The 16,624-nt window shown below is 54.1% G+C and overlaps 2 protein-coding genes across 2 annotated transcripts; one reads left to right on the top strand and one right to left on the bottom strand.

Annotated features, from left to right (window-relative positions):
* Positions 1 to 4,018: 4,018 nt before the first annotated feature.
* NRGN (neurogranin) lies at positions 4,019 to 10,550 on the top strand. Its single transcript, XM_025893812.2, has 4 exons — positions 4,019 to 4,210; positions 8,839 to 9,065; positions 9,320 to 9,337; positions 9,734 to 10,550. Exons 1-2 carry the CDS (start codon positions 4,196 to 4,198, stop codon positions 9,058 to 9,060), a joined length of 237 nt encoding a protein of 78 aa, XP_025749597.1. The 5' UTR covers positions 4,019 to 4,195; the 3' UTR covers positions 9,061 to 9,065; positions 9,320 to 9,337; positions 9,734 to 10,550.
* Positions 10,551 to 10,866: 316 nt separating this feature from the next.
* VSIG2 (V-set and immunoglobulin domain containing 2) lies at positions 10,867 to 16,577 on the bottom strand. Its single transcript, XM_025893811.2, has 7 exons — positions 15,433 to 16,577; positions 14,724 to 14,887; positions 13,908 to 14,115; positions 12,986 to 13,144; positions 11,947 to 12,066; positions 11,686 to 11,830; positions 10,867 to 11,006 (listed from the first exon to the last, which is right to left on the bottom strand). The coding sequence occupies exons 1-7, from the start codon at positions 15,680 to 15,682 to the stop codon at positions 10,874 to 10,876; spliced, it is 1,179 nt and encodes a 392-aa protein (XP_025749596.2). The 5' UTR covers positions 15,683 to 16,577; the 3' UTR covers positions 10,867 to 10,873.
* Positions 16,578 to 16,624: the final 47 nt, after the last annotated feature.

Consider the following 16,624-nt stretch of genomic DNA (forward strand, 5'->3'; position numbering starts at 1 on the left):
ATGTTGTGGTTAGCACAACACATGACACCTAGTAGTCACTCAGGAGTGCTGGTTCCTTCTGCTGTCTTTCCAAGTATATTAAACCTTCTCTATTGCATCCCTGGTCGCATCCTGCACACAACAGAAGTTCAAGAAGTATTTCCTGTTCTGGATAATGCTGCTAATGATAAGGATACTGCTGATGATTGCTACCAACTATGGGTGAAGAGCACTTAATGGTCAGTTAATGCCCAGCAAATCCGATTTGAATGCACCCCTTGAGCGATGCGCTTTCTTCCCCTCTCCTTTAGGACGTGTGGGGTGAAGGTGGGAGGAGGCCTCCAGTCTGGCAGAGGCCCCTTTAAAAATGTACCCGGGCTCCTCCTCTGCCAACCAAGTTGCTAAAAATACTACTACAGCAAAAGCTGAAATATTTGCAGAGAAAACTGAATTTCCTGCTACCCCAACCCCCTCCATTCAAATGGGTGAAATCCTGACCTAAGAAGCTCCCAGATCAACTCCACCAGAGGCATCGGCCTCCTACTTTCCACCCTCATCTTATCATGGAGTCCGTCTGTGGGCTTGAGCTGCGATGTTATGTTCAGAAAGTGCCCACTCCAAGGAAAGGAAGCCACAAGTATTGGCAAATAGCTTGCCATGTGCCTTGGCTTTTCTCTCTGCTTACGAGGACCAACTCTCTCCAAATCCCCCACCATCTGTCCCCAGATGGATCCATATTGGACCCCAAAAGCTTCCGACTAATCCATCTCTTATTTTTTCTTTTGTCTAAAATCTCTTCCTCGGGGCGCCTGGGTGGCTCAGTCGTTAAGCATCTGCCTTCGGCTCAGGTCATGATCCCGGGGTCCTGGGATCGAGCCCCGCATAGGGCTCCCTGCTCCACAAGAAGCCTGCTTCTCCCTCTCCCACTCCCCCTGCTTGTGTTCCCTCTCTCGCTGTGTCTCTCTCTGTCAAATAAATAAAATCTTTAAAATAAAATAAAAATAAATAAATAAAATAAAATCTCTTCCTCTGCTGGCCCTGGCTTCGACTTTGTGCCCCTCCCCTGCCATGCTCCCTGCTGGATGCAGCCCACCTCCCCCACATGCCCCGGCTCCCTCTCTAACTTGGCCCTCCAGAGTTTATCTCATTTCCAGGCTGCCAGTCCCTCTCCTTCAATAGCTGGGGGGGGGGGCCTCAGAGTTTATGAAATTCGAAGAGGCACGGAGGACAGCTACGGGGCTCAAGTCCAGCTAGTTAATAAGTGACCCTCAGAAGATGACCTTGGCACCCAGGTCCTCATGGGGAGTGTCATCTGGCACGGCTCTGCCAAGCTCCTGAGCTTTGCAGAGTGAGGCAGCCTGCTCCCGAAAGCCACCAGACCCAGGCATTCCACACAGCTCCTGTCCCTTCTCCTTGCTCATCTGTTTGAGCAGGGGCTCGGAGTTCCACCCAGTCCATCTTGCTCTTGAACCCTGGCCACCTAGTCCAAAAGAGGAAGCCCTCACCAAAGAAGCACGTACCCCTGGATGCATGATGGCGAAAGGGCGCACTGCCGTGCATGTGTTTGGATGTCAGTGGGTGGCAACGGGCCCACAGTATGTGTCTCTCTCTGTGGATGTGTTTCTGTGTCTCTGGGTCCGTGTGTGTGTGTCATTTAAATGAGGCTGTGTGTGTCACTGCTCCTTCCTCTGGATTGTCTGAGTTTGTGTCTGTCTTCTGATTCCCGTCTCTGCCTTCCTCTCTGTCTACCTTTTCCTTACCTCGGAGACTGCCCATCCCCCACGGCAAGCTCAGTGGCCAGTTCTGCGTGGGCGCCTCAAGTGGGCTGTTGCTGAAATGCTTGTTTCGCGGATGGAACTGACAGTTGCCATTTCTGCTCTTCCATGGGCCCGCCAGTGTTTGGAGACACCCTCACCCCACACAAGGGCGTCTTTTAGGAAGAGGGAAGGGCTGTGCTGCCTGCGTGGGAGTTTAGGGGGGCATGTTGTAAAGCTACCCCCCCCCCACTTCAGCTCTGACCAGCAGGAAGAAGGGCCCAGAGGCAGCTCAGCCTGCAGAGGGATGTTGCCTAGCAACTTGGGAGACTTTACCGCAAACTCGCTAAATCCCGAATTCCTCAGCTCTAATTTGGGAAGAGAAAAGCAGAGTCCAGGCCTGATACCCATTCTGTCCCCAATTTCCTCCTTCCCTTTCTCCTCTGGATCCTAGATTTGAAGTCCAACCGGAACTGGCCTAAGCTAAGGCCCCAGGTGTGCCCATCATTTAGGCAAGGGGCTGAGTTCCCAGGACATCCTGCCATTTGGTGGAGGTGGGGGGATAGAGGATGTGCCAGAGACAGATTGGGGAACAGATTTTCAGTTACAAGGGTGGGTGGGTCCCAAACATGCTGGGAGAGACACCCCTATACCCCAAGCCCTGGAATCCCGGCCAGCATCCCGCTCAGTTTGGGGGGCCAAGCTGCCTAACCCTGTTCCCATCATGAGTGGCCACAAGAATTTCCCTCCCACTCATTTTCCCTTTGGCCGGCAAAGCCTGCAGCCCATTCAGGTAGGAAGGAAGACTGCAGCAGCCCTGCTAGGACTGGCCAGTGGCTGTGGATTCACTGCGGTACTGTTCCAGGATCCCCTGTCCCAAGCAGAGCCGCAGGGCTTTTTCCCCACCTTGCTCTGCTTCAGTCAACCTGCCTGAGCAGCCTCCCCTCCTCTGGGACCTTAGCTGAGAAAGACTTTCTATTTTCTTCGGAGGTGGCCTACTCTATCCACTTAACATGCCACACTGCCCACTCTCCTACCCAGACAGGCTGCTCCGCGATATTCCTCCCATATCTCCCTTCTCCGGCCTCTCACAAAGCCCACATCCTTCCTCCACCATGGACCCAAAAGACAACCATTTTTTTAAATTTCACAATACTAGGGTTTCAGGTATTTTTCTTCTTCCCAGGGGCAAGGTGAGAGTGGCCAGTTTTTGTTTTACTCTGAAGCAATGGATCAAGAGGTTAGGGAGGGGCGCCTGGGTGGCTCAGCAGGTTGAGCAAGGGACTCTTGGTTTTGGCTCAGGTCCTGAACTCAGGGTGTGGGATCAGCCCCACGTGGGCCTCCACCCCCGCTTAGCAAGGTGTAGACTTGTCCCTCTCCCTCTGCTCCTCCCCACCCTTGCTCGCTCTCTCTCTCTCTCTCTCTCTCTTGCTCTCTCCCCCCTCTCTCTATCTCTAAAATAAATTATTTTTTTAAAAAGAGGTTAGGGAGATTCTGGACTGGGGAGTGGGAGGGAAGGGTATTTCTCCCAAGCTAGTATCTATGCATAAATACATACATTAGATAGATGATAGATAGGTAACGGGGACCTCGCGGGTAGGGTGATTACCCACCTATGCAGGCCGTGCACCCGTCTGCATTTATCAGCACAGCGTGTGTACAAGGTCTGTGTAGTTATTTTTCCAGGTTGTGTCTGTAGGGTTGCATGCAGCAGTGCACGTTTTGGCGAGCCGGGGCAGTACCACATATACACATGTGGGGCTTGTGAGCTTTTGTGTTTATGTGTGCTCACCCTCAGGTTTTGTACTGACAGCTTTCTTGGTTCCTTAGCAGAGTGATGATGGGACTTTTTAAACGCACGTCTTAGGGGGCTTTTCTTTGAGGACTGGCGGGGGTGATGGGAGGAGGAGTTAGAGGGAGCCATATTTGGGACTCTAGCTAAGTTGTGGAAGTGTGGGGAGGTGGGTGAGGGGTGCGTGGTTTTCCACATATGGGTGGGAGGGGTGTTGTGCCCAGATGTGAGTGTGTTTGTCCCCGGGATGTCGGGGGCCTCCTTCTGCCCGCGGCGGCATACATCTGCCTGGCAGTCTGCCGCCTCAGCAAACAAGGGGGTTGAATTTGGGAGGATGGGGTGTGTGGGAGGAATGGATGTAAGTGTGTAGGCGGAGGGGTTGGGGCAGGAGGGGGAGCGAGGCAGAGGGAGCAGGGAGAGGGCGTGGTCCTCCCTGCAAAATCCCCGCCCGCCCTGCCCGAGCCTTCTCCTGATTGGCTTCTCGACCGAAGGGCTCAGGTTACATTCGCGAGCAGAGCGGAGCGCGGGAGAGAGGACCCGAGAGCAGAGCGGCTGCTTCAGCGCTGGTCAACGGGCATCCCAAGGCCCCAGAGTCCCCACCCAGCACCACACAGACCCCACCCCCGCCCTGCGCCAGCCTGTGCCCCAGCCAAGGACCCCCAACACCAGCATGGACTGCTGCACCGTAAGTTAGAGGGCCGGGGGGACCGGCACTCAGCTTGATCTGGGGCAAGGGGCTCCCAAGAACCCCCTGGAGGGAGAGTAAGGGATGGAAGTGCATTTGAGGGTGCAGAAGACCCAGGAGCAATAAAGGGTGCCTGCTGAGACGTGGGTGGCGGGTGGTGGAAGGTACCCGCCTGACTTGGAAGCCCTAGGAAAAATGCTCCCCAACTCGCGGGGGCGTCTGGACGCCCATCCGCCAGGCAGTCCAGGTTGGACCGGGGACTCTGCAGGGCTCTGCAGCAGCGAAGCTGCAGGTAAGACGAGAAGAGGAACTTCCCCCGGAGAGACGCTGTAAACTGTAGCGAAGCTGCGTTGATTCCTTTCGGTCTCCTTTCCCCTGGCTTTCGCGCTCACCCCATTCCCCATCCCGCTGCCACCGCCGTGGGTGGGCAGGCAGGATGATCTCCGTGACCCTCGTGTACAGCGCGGGGGCGGGGGACAGTCAGTTCATATTGGTTAGCTCAGGAATGATGATGGGCAGCAGAGAGCCTAGTCAGTGTGGTTCTGGGGAGGGGTTGGCCCGTCCCTCAACGCCTTCTAGCCCCGGAGGGGGCTGGGTGAAGTGACCGCGAGGGAGCCCTGCTGGCGAGGCAAGGAAATGTCTGCAATTTGTCAGCGCCCACACGGAGACCTGGATGCTGTGAGGGCCTGATGCCCAAGTAGATTGCTGCTAAGGTGACTTGGGTACGAAAGCGCCTGGCACAGGACCTATACCCTAGAGGGATACAGTGATCATACATATAGCGAATGTGTTTATTTTTTATTTTTAATTATTTATTTTTAGCCCCTACATATGGAGAAAGACTACTCCAAAGTCCTTGCATTCTCTGTCATTCAGTCAACCAGCTAATGATACAAGAGGTTATGACTTTGCCTGCTCCCCACCCTCCACCCTATGGCTTACAAAAGAAAAAAAAAAGTGAGGTTTGGAAGGAAAGAATAGCCCAGTTTATAAGAGGTGAGACTTCCCTATGTCTGGGTACCAAGAGGCAGAAAGAACTTAGGGGTAAATCACTGCAGTTGTTATTATGATTTTGATTCATTAACATCAATAATATTGGTCAATTTGTGATTGCTTACCATATTAACTTCATATTTAATCATCACAACAACCCTGTGAGGCCCTGTCCCAGATCTGCAGGGCTAAAGGACTAAGCAAGAGACAGCATCATTGTAAGACTGTTCGGGGGGCTGGGGGGGGGTAAGAAAATAAAGAAGAGGTGACTGGCAGAGGGCTGGGACAGGGCTGGGACTGAGCATCTTCCTACCCCATCCCCATTCTGTGGAGGTGGACTGAAAGCTGGAAGGGAGCTGGGACATGTAGAGAACAGAGTGTATCTGGGGTCTAGAGGTCCTCTTTTTTTTTCTTTTTCTTTTTTTTAAGTAAGCTCTATGCCCAACCCCCTCTACACCAACCCCTCTCACCTGAGCCAGCCAGGCACCCGAAGGCAGCACCCTCTGTATCTTTCATTCTGGGGCTCTCCTTGCTGACCATCTGACCTGGTGTTGGGAAACGGCTAGTCCTGCCTTATTTCCTTCTTGCCCCTTGGTAAGGAAGCTCGAGAAGAAAACAGAGCTTTTTTTTTTTTTTTAAGAGGCAGAGCTGCTGATTCAAACGTACCAGTTGCTGATTTACATAGTCACATATATATGACTTCCCTCCATTCACTTACTATGAAAAGGCAAAGAGACATTTTTTTGGATTCCACTCATTTCTTTTGCTTAGTCTGATTGACTTGGTCTAGCTGAACTCATAGAAATAATTACCTGCCCTGAGGCTTCCGAATCCCATCACAGTTTGTTAGCTCTGTGGCCTTGGGTAAGTTACAAAATGTCTCTGAGGCTGTTTTTTGACCTCTGAAGTAGGGATTAAGTGAGGTAATGTGTGCAAAGCGCAGGGCCTGGCATATAGTAAGCAATATGCAGGGATAATTTTTTTCAAAGATTTACTTATTTATTTATTTGAGAGAGAGCACATGAATGCGGTGAGGGGCAGATGGAGAAGCAGACTCCCCACTGAGCAGGGAGCCCTATGTGGGGCTCAATCCTGGGACTCCAGGATCATGACCTGAGCCAAACGCAGAGGCTTAAACCAACTGAGCCACCCAGGCGCCCCAGCGGGGATAATTCTTAAGGCTTTGAGGATTGGGGACCTAAAGAATGTATCCATCTAAGCCAAGTTCCAGTTGCGGCCTGAAGAAACTGAGACCTCTGGAGGTGAAGAGATACGCCCGCTTGGGACCAGAAGCCATGGTTCCTGTTTTACCCTCTAGCGCACGTTTCCACTGCTGGTTCATATGGAGCTCTCATGCTTTAGAAGGCACCAGCTCAGAACCATGACCCTTCCTGGATTCCTTTTATTCTCCAGTTCTGCCTGTGGACAGGCCACCTAGCTGCTCTGCCCTGAGGATTCAGCTGGAGGGAGAGGGAGCTGATCTGGGGGAGGAGTAGTGTGTTGGATGGGTCTGCCAGTTGTTCTGGGTTTCCATTCTGGATCCGGTTGAGGTGGGTAGAGACAGCAGTTTGGTTGTAGCACGGTTGGGGGAAGATACCCCTTCCTCCATAGCTGCTGGCCAAGGATAGGTGGGTCAGGAATGGGTTAGTTGGTTGGTTGGTTTTAAATCGTTGTCCTCTGTTGAGGAGAACCTCTGTTCCCTAAGGATATCCCAAGAGAGGCATGGGCTCTGGGAATCAAGGGACACAAGAGTTGTTTCTGATTACAGGTGGAGAATAAGACGTCAGAGAGGGAGTGCTAGGCCTGCAGAAGACAAAAAGAGTGCCAATCCCCTCCGCAACCACACAGGCTTCTTAATAACTCCCTTTAACTGCATTTAAATCAATTGTGGGCATCTTGAGCACAAATTGCAGAACACTGAAGCCCAGGAAATAAAAACAGCATTGCGAAGATGATGAGGGGAAGCCATTTTTAAAGCAGAAGTCCTTGGGGTGGGGGGGGGGGGGAGGAGAGAATTCCTAGAAGCCAGAGGGTCAGATCAAAAGAGAAATGCCTTTTTAACTCCATAGTAACCATGTGCATCCCAACCCACATTAATGCTGTGCGTAATATTAAGCAACAAAGGGGCTCAGGGACTGAGGCGCTCTCCATTCCAGAGCCTTACTTCTAAAATCAATACCATCTATTCCCTAACCTTTGCCTGTCTCAGCTAGGGCAGGCTGTGGGAGACAGAAACCTGAGGCCCGGGGGTGGATGTGATTATTATAGGCTGAACCATATGAAATTGGGGTTGTTTTATTTTTTGGCCTATAAAAACAACGATTTCACATCAACTTATTAATTAAAAGAATCATCATAATAGCTACCATTTATTGAGCAACTAGATTGTGCAAGAAACTCGATGTATATCATGCTGTTTATTCTTCCTCACAACCCATAGAGGTAGATACAATGATCCTGATTTCAGATGAAGGAGCTGAGACAAGAAAGCATTAGGTAACAAGAGGTAGAGCTTGGTTCATTTTCTTGACTGCCTTTGCTTATCCATGGAATAGGGGTTGAAAATATACTCTGGACTCTGACATACAAGGGTCTGAATCTTAGGTCCATTAGTAACTATCTGTACAACCTCATGTAAGATTTATAAACACATCATCAGTTTTATTAGAGGTAAGCTCGGATGACAATAAAAGGTGCGTCATAGCTTTGCCAGGACTAAATAAAATAACATCTGTAAAACACCGTGTTACTGTGCCAGGAACAAGAGAAGTACTTAATGGGTAGCTATAGTCATCACGCCTTTCTTCTGGAGCACACAAGGCCAAGGGCTTCTTGCTCCTCCGTATCTTTCCTTTGTCTTTTTTGGAGTGAAGCCTTTTCTCTGTAGCTTCTTCCAGACCACCTCGTCTCTGCTGTGTTTGAGTACCTCCTGGGGAGCATTGGAAAAGGAAGAATCAATGGCAAAGCAGTCTCTGGGCCTCTAGCCCTAGGTGGGGGGGGGTGACTCACCAGGGGTTAGCCCCACCTTCACCCTAATTCCAGCTTTGAGCTCTGATATAATTTTACTTAGGGAAGGGACTGGCCTGATTCTTCTACACCCTGTCCCAGGGAATCCTGGACTCAGAAGGGGCCCTTCTGATCTGGAGGCACCCTCTGAGGACAGGGGGGAGGGGCAGCCACGTCCAGGAGTCCCTGCTGCTGTTTACTTTGCGCCTCCCAGCCCACCCTCCATCAGCTCTGCGGCTCTCCAGCTCGGACCGCTGGTGATGAACCCTTCGCTCAGCTCACTGAGGGCTATCTGGCTGCCTTGTACCCCATCCCACCGTGCACGACTCTTTCCTGAGTTGGAAACACAGCTGTGTCCACCTGACCATGACCCTAACTTTTTGCTTGCCGCTCTCCAGGAGGCGCGCGCGCGCGGGCGCGCGCGCGCGCGCACACACACACACACACACACACACACACACACACACACACCGGCGCGCGCGGCCCTTGCTCAGTCCTTCCCCACGCCCGTAGCTCCCCTCTCTGCGCTTCCCACTCGCGCGTCGGTCCCCCCCAAGGCTCTACTCCTACCCCACCCTGTCGGGGTCTCATCGCAGTCACCCCACGAGTACCCCCTGCCCCGCCCCCAGGAGAGCGCGTGCTCCAAGCCGGACGACGACATCCTAGACATCCCGCTGGACGATCCTGGCGCCAACGCAGCGGCGGCCAAAATCCAGGCGAGTTTCCGGGGCCACATGGCGCGGAAGAAGATAAAGAGTGGAGAGCGCGGCCGGAAGGGCCCGGGCCACGGGGGAACGGGCGGAGCTGGGGGCGCCCGGGGAGGCGCGGGCGGCGGCCCCAGCGGAGACTAGGCCAGGTGAGGCGGGCGGGGCGCGGCGGGCGGCAGGTTCCCCCTTCCCAAACCCGGGACCTGCCGAGCGGCCCCGCTCCCCCTCCGAAGGAGCCCGGAGACTACGGGCGGGCTGCGGGGTGGAGAGGGAGCTAAGGGTCGGGGGCTCCCAGGTGAGACCTGGGGTGGGTGGCTGGGAGGAGGCTGAGGGTGCTGCGGGTTCCGAGAGCTCACCTGTTCCTCTCTCTCCTCCCCCGCTTCTGCCCCGCCCTGGACCGAAGAACTGAGCATTTTCAAAGGTAATTAATAAGACTCGGAAGCGGGTGGGAGGCCTGAGGGGGAGAAAAGGACCAAATCCCCCACCCTTCCCTCTGCCCGCCGTCACCCCCTCCAGCCTACGGGTTTTCTGATACATCAGGACGCCTGAGGCTGCGTGCGACAGGGACACACCTGGACCAACACAGAAACGCAGCCATCCCCATTTGGCTGCACAAACCCGGCCTGAGGCTATAAACACACTGCGGCGCACACACGCACTGGCCACGGGCTTATTTCAGCTCAGTGACTCGGGTGGGGGTTCTGGGTGACTGGGGTCCCCTGGCGTTCCCCGCCCTGGTGTCCTGGTTCAGGAAGGGAGAAGGAAGGGGGAGAGGAAGTACCGGGAGGGCAGGTGCTCAGACCTTCTCTGTCCTCAGTTGCCAAGGAGAGATGGATGCCGCGTCCCCTTCGCAGTGACGAGACTTCCCTGCCGTGTTTGTGATCCTCTCCTTCCCACCAGCCTGCCAGCTTCAGGAGCCCTCCCTGCGTCCCCAGAGACTCCCTCTCCCAGGCAGTCTCCGTCGAGGAGTCGCTAAGTCCCTGCCCTTTTAGTTAGTCCTCCAGTCTAATATGGTCCCCATTCGCCCTTCCTTCCCACCCTAGCCCCAAACCCCGCGCTCTCACATCTTCCTTCTTTTGCTTCTCGCCCACCTCTGCCCGCACCCCGCATGCAGCTCTGCCTCCGCAGCCTCCGTGCACTTCCCTGCGCGCACTGCGGAGGGCGCCCTAAGCGTCGCCCAAGTACACTAACTTAAAAAAAAAAAGTCCTTTCGTTCTGTGCGCAGATAAAGGGGGCGCTCTGCGTCTCTGTGCTGTTCGCGCCCCAGCCTAGCCCCAGAACTTTGGCTCTGGGGCGAGGAGAGAGGGAAAGAGGGTTTTTATGGTGTTGGATACCTCCTGCTCTGATTGTAAGGGAAGTACCTATTTCGCACCCCAACCCCATGCCTGCCTGTAATCTGCTTCCCTTCGCCCCAGCGCACCCCGAGAGCCACCTCTCCAGCTCTCATCTTGTTTATGCAAACGCCGAGCGCCTGGGAGGCTCGGTAGGAGGAGTCTGCCGCGGCCCCGCCCCCGCCCTGCTAGCCCCGCCCCCCGCCGGGCTCCTGGGGCTGTGGCCCGAAGGATTTTTATCTCCGTGTGTGCATGTGACCGTGCTGGGTTGGAATGTGAACAATAAAGAGGAATGTCCAAGTATTCAGAGGGTGCCGGACGGGAGGGAGTTTGGGTGCACAAGGCCATCGCCTGAAGCTTTGGCAAATTTCACTTGACCAAACCCAAAAGTGGAGGTGAGGATGGGGAAAATGGGAAGAGGACCTTGTTAAAACCTACTCTCTTGGAGCCAGCCAAACTTCCCACCTACAGCGTCTCCTCTAGGACTCCAAGCCCATTCCTTCGCGTACTGGTAACACTCTGTGCCGCCTAGAGGAATTTGCTATGCCGGCAGAAAGAAGAGGGAGACAATATGGTACCCAAAGGCTTTAATTCTTGATATTCCCCCTCAAGGATAGGTGAAGAAATCAGACAACCATAGGGAGCTTGGACTTGGTGGTCGTCACACTACTGGCAGAGGGGGGCCTCTCCAGGAGCCCTCTGCTAGAATCAGGTCTCACAGAAGTTTGCTCCGAAATCCCAGGCGCAATGGCATCCTCCCTGATATAAGAAAATTTTTAGTGAATGCTGGGGGCATCCCTCAAATGATTCCCCCCATCCTCTAACCTAAAGACTTTAAATTTTTACTGTGCATGAAAATCATCTGTGGAATTTGGGTTGAAATGAAGATTCCAGGTCCCATCACACACACACACACACACACACACACACACACACACACACTGCTTCAGAAGGAATAGGAAGTAGCCGGAATCTGGTATTTTCTGTCCCAGGAATCTGAAGACCACACTTTGAGAAATATTGCTCTGAGCCCTCTTCTGGACCCCACGACTGACAGCTAATGGGTGACAGAGGCAGCTTTGCCTGTCCTTTCCTTACTCCCCCACACAGAAGAACTAAACTCAGTTGAAGGTTCAGGACAAATCCAACTCTTGGCATCCATATCCTATATATATATATAAAGGACTTAAAAACTAAAAATTCTTTTAAGTGTGAGGAGGGTGAGGGAAGCGGTGAACCAAGTCCCCACCCTGTGCATCGCTCACACACAAGCACACTTGCTCTACCTGCCACCCCCACCACCGAATCCCAGAGCTGAGCAGCACTTCTTACCCCCAAACAACCCGAAATATGTCAGAGTTTGAGGGCTGAAGTCACCTACTCATAACCCAAGCCCTTTTCTCCTTTTCTGTAACCCCCGCCCAGCCCTCCTGCTCACCGAATGTCACTACCCCCATATGTCTCCTTGGGCTTCTTCCTCCTCTCTTTCTGGAATCTTATCAGGCAGAATGCAGCAACTGACAGGAGCAGCACACCCAGGAGCACCCCAATCAGGGCCCCAGCCACTCGGCCTTTGGATGGGTCTAAAGGGAACACAGGGAACTCGGAGGGGCAGACCTTCCTTGGTCTCTCCCCAGGTGTCTCATGCAGCCTCCCCAGCCCAGGCCTGCCAGTCGGGCCTCTGCCCAGCATCCCCTACCAGTCACAGAGAGGGTCAGCTCACAGGACGCACTGCCCATCTGGTTGGTGGCCACACAGCGATAGGTGCCAGAATTGGTCAGGGAGAGATTGGTGAGGATGAGCTGGCCAGACACCTCATCTAGAGGGTAAGGAGGAAGTGTTCTATCATTCATTCAGCTCACAGGGAGCACCTACTATGATGAAAACATATTTCATCCTTACCACAATCCTGTCAGGAAGGGACTCACCTCATTTATTAGGGGGGACCCTGGCTCAGAGAAGGAAAATAATTGTCCAAGGTGACCCAGAAAGGAAGTGCCAAAGTCACTGCCACTTCTGTGCTCTTTCCACCCTGCACAGCTGCGTTTTCAGGGGAGGGGGAGATGGCACACTCGTAGGATTGGGGTGGGATGCTTACTGGCTGATGTAAGGTTCCTGGTTGAGGTGAAGGGAAGGCTTGATTGCTAGAAACTGTACCTTCTGGGGTAGCTCAAATGTTTTACTAAGCTGCTTACCCTCCCTTTAGAAGGCAGAGCACACACCAGATGATCCAGAGGGCTCTCTGGATTGATAAAGGGGTGTGCTGGGGCTGGGGCAAGGGACGGGGCGCTGGAACCAGCATGAGGAGGCTGAGAAGACAAGACCCTTACCCATTTACCTGGCTCCTCCCAAGACACTGACTAAATGATTCAAGCCAGTCCATGCTACTCTGCCTCAGTTTCCTCTCTGGGAAGCTTGGAAATGATTTGTGACCCTCAAGAAATCCCCAAAAGTGGGAATCATAGAAGACCCCCCTGTCTTTCCCCTGTCCTCCACTGTCTTCCAAGACACCAGGAGTACATGTAACTTGAGAAATGCTGCCAGGAGCACAGAGCCACAGACCACAGGAAGCCAGACAGGTGGGAGCAATACAGGCCCGCAGGGAAGAAGCAGGGAAAGGTACAGCGGTCTGCCTGGGATCCACAGGCACAGAACCGATAAGTGAGGGGGTGTGGAGTTTAGAGACCAGGTGTGCCCAGGTCCTGAGTCCCCTCTTCCCTGATGCCCCAGGCCCTTACCTTGCGCCATGGTGCCAGGAGAAGGTGTAGAGAGAGATCCAAGGTGTACCCAGTTGTACACTGGCCTGGGGGCTCCCCGGGAAGAGCTGCACTTCAGTGCAGCAGAGCCCCCCACGGAGGTCTGACCACTCTTGCTGCACAAGGGACTACTGGGGGGCACTGCAATAATCACAGAAAGTACTTTAGCCATCTTTTAGTCCCACCCCCCATCACGTGCTAGATTTCCTGCTCCAGTACTCCCACCAAATAGTAGTCCACTTCTGTTCACATTCCACTGCATCCCCAGGAAACGATTGCCACTATTGGAAATTCTGATAGTTAGAAAATTCTTCCTCGTGTTGAGCCAAAATCTGTGTTAATATAATATCCAACCGTTTGGTCCCAATTTCTGCCCACAAAGAGAAATGAAAAATCTCTCCTCCACAGGACAAGCCTTCAGATACTTGAATGCAATTGTTACACACCTCCTAAATCTTCACTTTTCCACCTAGACATCCCCAGCCTCTCTCATAGTTTCTGTTTGCTCATCTCTGAGCAGGTTCTGGGTTGGAGTGAGATGGAAATTCTGAACACAAGGTTGGTGCCTAGTGACAGGGGCCCTTGTTCCTTTAATGGCCACTCCCCTTTTCTGCCACTAACCTACGGAGAGACAGAATCTGAGCTACAAATGGGACGTTCCCCCAAAGAAAGAGTTGTCCGGAGCATGACTCAGATCCCTATATATGGGAAGAGCTTTCTCTCTCTTGAACTCTTTGTGACTGGAGACTGAGGGAAGAGGCATTCTTTGGGGAGGGTGGAGGACTTTGGGAAGGAGGTATTTTCCCTTGGGGTAGAAATCAGGGATCTGGGGGAGGGAACTTAGCAGGGCCAGTGCAATCTTTCTCAGTACATGGGTGGCTGGTGGGTCCCCAGCCTGCCTTACCAAGCACAGTAAGGTTGATGAGCCCCAACCCATTGGTGTAGAAATCTGGCGGGTTATTAACTTGGCAGAGGTAGGTTCCAGTGTCCGAGGGGTTGACATCAGGCAGCTTCAGGGTGGCCACCCCTCTTGTGGGGGGGTTCTGAAGCAGGCTGGCTCTCTTTGCCTTAGAACCAGTAGGATACAGATGGCCATTGGTGAAGTACAGGATCTGGGGAGAAGCAGAAGACACACATATGTGCCTTTTTCTTCCTGGCATCAACTCTACAGTCCTTTCTCCAAAGCGGGTGTAAGAAAGTATTAGAGGCCCTCCTTTTATACCAGACAGGGAAGCCGATGCTCTGGAGCCAGAACCAGCAAGGTCTATCTGTCCCCAAATACCATCCCTTCCCAAGGGCTAAATAAACTAGTTTTATTGCTTTCAGCTAGGCAAGGTCTCAATCTGAGGGGGGAGATTAATGCAAATATTCCTGGAAGGGGCATCATTTGATCCTACTAACAATCACCAGAGCTTAGCATTAATGGGTTTATTAACTGAAACTGGGACTGCACTAGGATAGGGGAGTTGCTTGTAGGAGCTAGGGGAGAGAGGTTGGATATACAGAGCCATATATGGCATAGGGAGTCATGCAGACTGTGGTCCTAAGAAGATCTAGAAAGAGTCCACTCTTTTTTTCATCCAAGTATGCCGATCCCCAAACCCACCCTCTCTGACCCGCACCCTCATCCTGGGTGGGCCTTCCTGTTCCCGCTTCTCCCAGCCAACCCCACTAAGAGGCGGGAGGGCCGCCCCACTCCAGCGCAACGCTCTCAGCTCACGGGGTGGGACTCAGAGATGGGCTTCCCAGGCGGCACAAAGCTCCACTCCAGGGCGAAGTTGTCTCCCACCGACGTGCTGTAGCTGCAGGTCAGCTCTGCGGTCTTGCCCACGGGGGTGCTCAGGGGCTCAGCGGGTACCTTCACCTCCACGGCTAGCCCGGGGGCTGGGGGTACAGAGAGAGAGGGGAGGCCGGCGGGAGAAGCGCTCGGAGGGCGCCAGGCCCGGCGCTGGGGTGGAATGGAGGTTCGGGCCCCGAATCCCGGTGGCGGTCTTGGGGTCCGGCCCAACCCGCGGCTCTCAAGGCCTCCCTCCCTCCTCCAGAGCTCAGCTCCCTCCCCTCAATCCCTCCCTTCTCGAAACCTGAGGTTGCCCGGAGGGAGGAGCACACATCTCGGCCGGGGTTTTGTGGGTAAAATGCCCGAGACTGGGCCAGGTATGAGGGTGTGTTTGTCAGGGAAAGGAAAACAATAGTCCGGTGGTGGTTAAACCCTCCCGGGGAGGCCCAACTTGCCCGCTGGCTTGCGTGACTGTGTCCTTCGCCCGCCCGGCCTTCGACGCCCTCTCCCTAGTCCCGCCCCGCGGATCCCCGGCCCCTGCGGCCCGGGGCACCCCCAGCCCGCTCCGCGGGACTGAGCCGGCCCCAGAAGCCCGGAGACCAGGCGTCTCGCCCCCCAGCTCTGACTGTGGTCCCGCCCGCCGCCTCCTCACCGCCCAGGCAGACGAAGCCCAGCAGGGCCCCGCAGAGGAAGGGCCCCGGAAGCCGGGTCATGGCCAAGTCCAGCCGTCTGCGGGTCGGTCTGAGCGTCTGGGTCTGGGGGAGGGAAGGCAGAGCCCACAGGGCGGCCTCCTCATGCAGGGCAGGAGCGAGACTGGTTATCTCAGAGCAAACAAGGGGAGAGGCCGGTGCCCTCAGGTAAGGAAATGCTCCTCCCTCCTCCAGCCCCAATACTGGAATCATTCTAGCCCTACTCCCTTCTTCCGACCGCTTCCCGCCAATTTCTGAAGCTGTCAGGCCCCGGGAAAAGGGCTGGGCTTGGGTGGCCACCCCAGGGGAAAGGGATCAGATCTGGAGCGCTCTGTAGACAAACAAAGAGTGGCCCCTGAAGAAAAGGGAGGCATTCTAATAACCTGAGTCTGCAAATGGACATCACCACTTTGGGGTCCCGCCCCGGAGCATGAGCCCCAGGCAGAAGATCCTTTCTGACCCTTTCCGAGATTCTTATTCCTTCCTAGTCCTTCTTTTCTCTGAGAGTCCTTCTTTGGCACCTTTATCACCGCTTGCTGAGGTAGGAGTCTCCATGGAAACTAAAGCCAGCTCCCCGCTCCCAGAGCCACTCCATTTCTCGGCAGAGAAACTGAGTCTTGGAGGAGACCCCACCCTTGATAGGAAAGGGTGTGGCAGAATTGGGGCACACGCCTGCACCCCCCATCCTATGTCCAGCTTTCCCTCACCACACTGGAAGGCAAGAAGATGTGTTTGTTAAGGACTCAGTGGTCTGGGAGAGGGAAGACCAAGTCAGGTTTCTCCCTCCTGCCCTTAAGAGGAAGCAGGAGATGAAGAGCACCCACACCCCAAGTCCGTGAGTACTCAAGCCCTAGCAGAAAGGGCACCGGGTTTCATCCCCTTGCTGCTCAGAGTGGGTTAGGGTCTTCCTGGCCTCAGACTTTTGGGGCCTTCCCCATGCCACCTGATAGCAAATGACCCTTTTATTTATTTTTTTAAGACCTATCTATTTATTTGAGAGAGAGAGAGAGAACAGGCAGGATGGGCAGAGGGAGAGGAAGAGAGAATCAATCCCAAGCAGACTCTGCGGGACTCCATCTCAGGATCCTGAGATCACAATCCAAGCCAAAACCAAGAGTCAGATGTCCATCCGACTGCGCCACCCAGGTGCCCCCA

This window comes from Callorhinus ursinus, unplaced genomic scaffold (assembly GCF_003265705.2).
Source record: "Callorhinus ursinus isolate GAN/ISIS: 27379988/994484 unplaced genomic scaffold, GSC_fseal_2.0 scaffold19, whole genome shotgun sequence".
In the NCBI taxonomy this organism is placed as follows: Eukaryota; Metazoa; Chordata; class Mammalia; order Carnivora; family Otariidae; genus Callorhinus; species Callorhinus ursinus.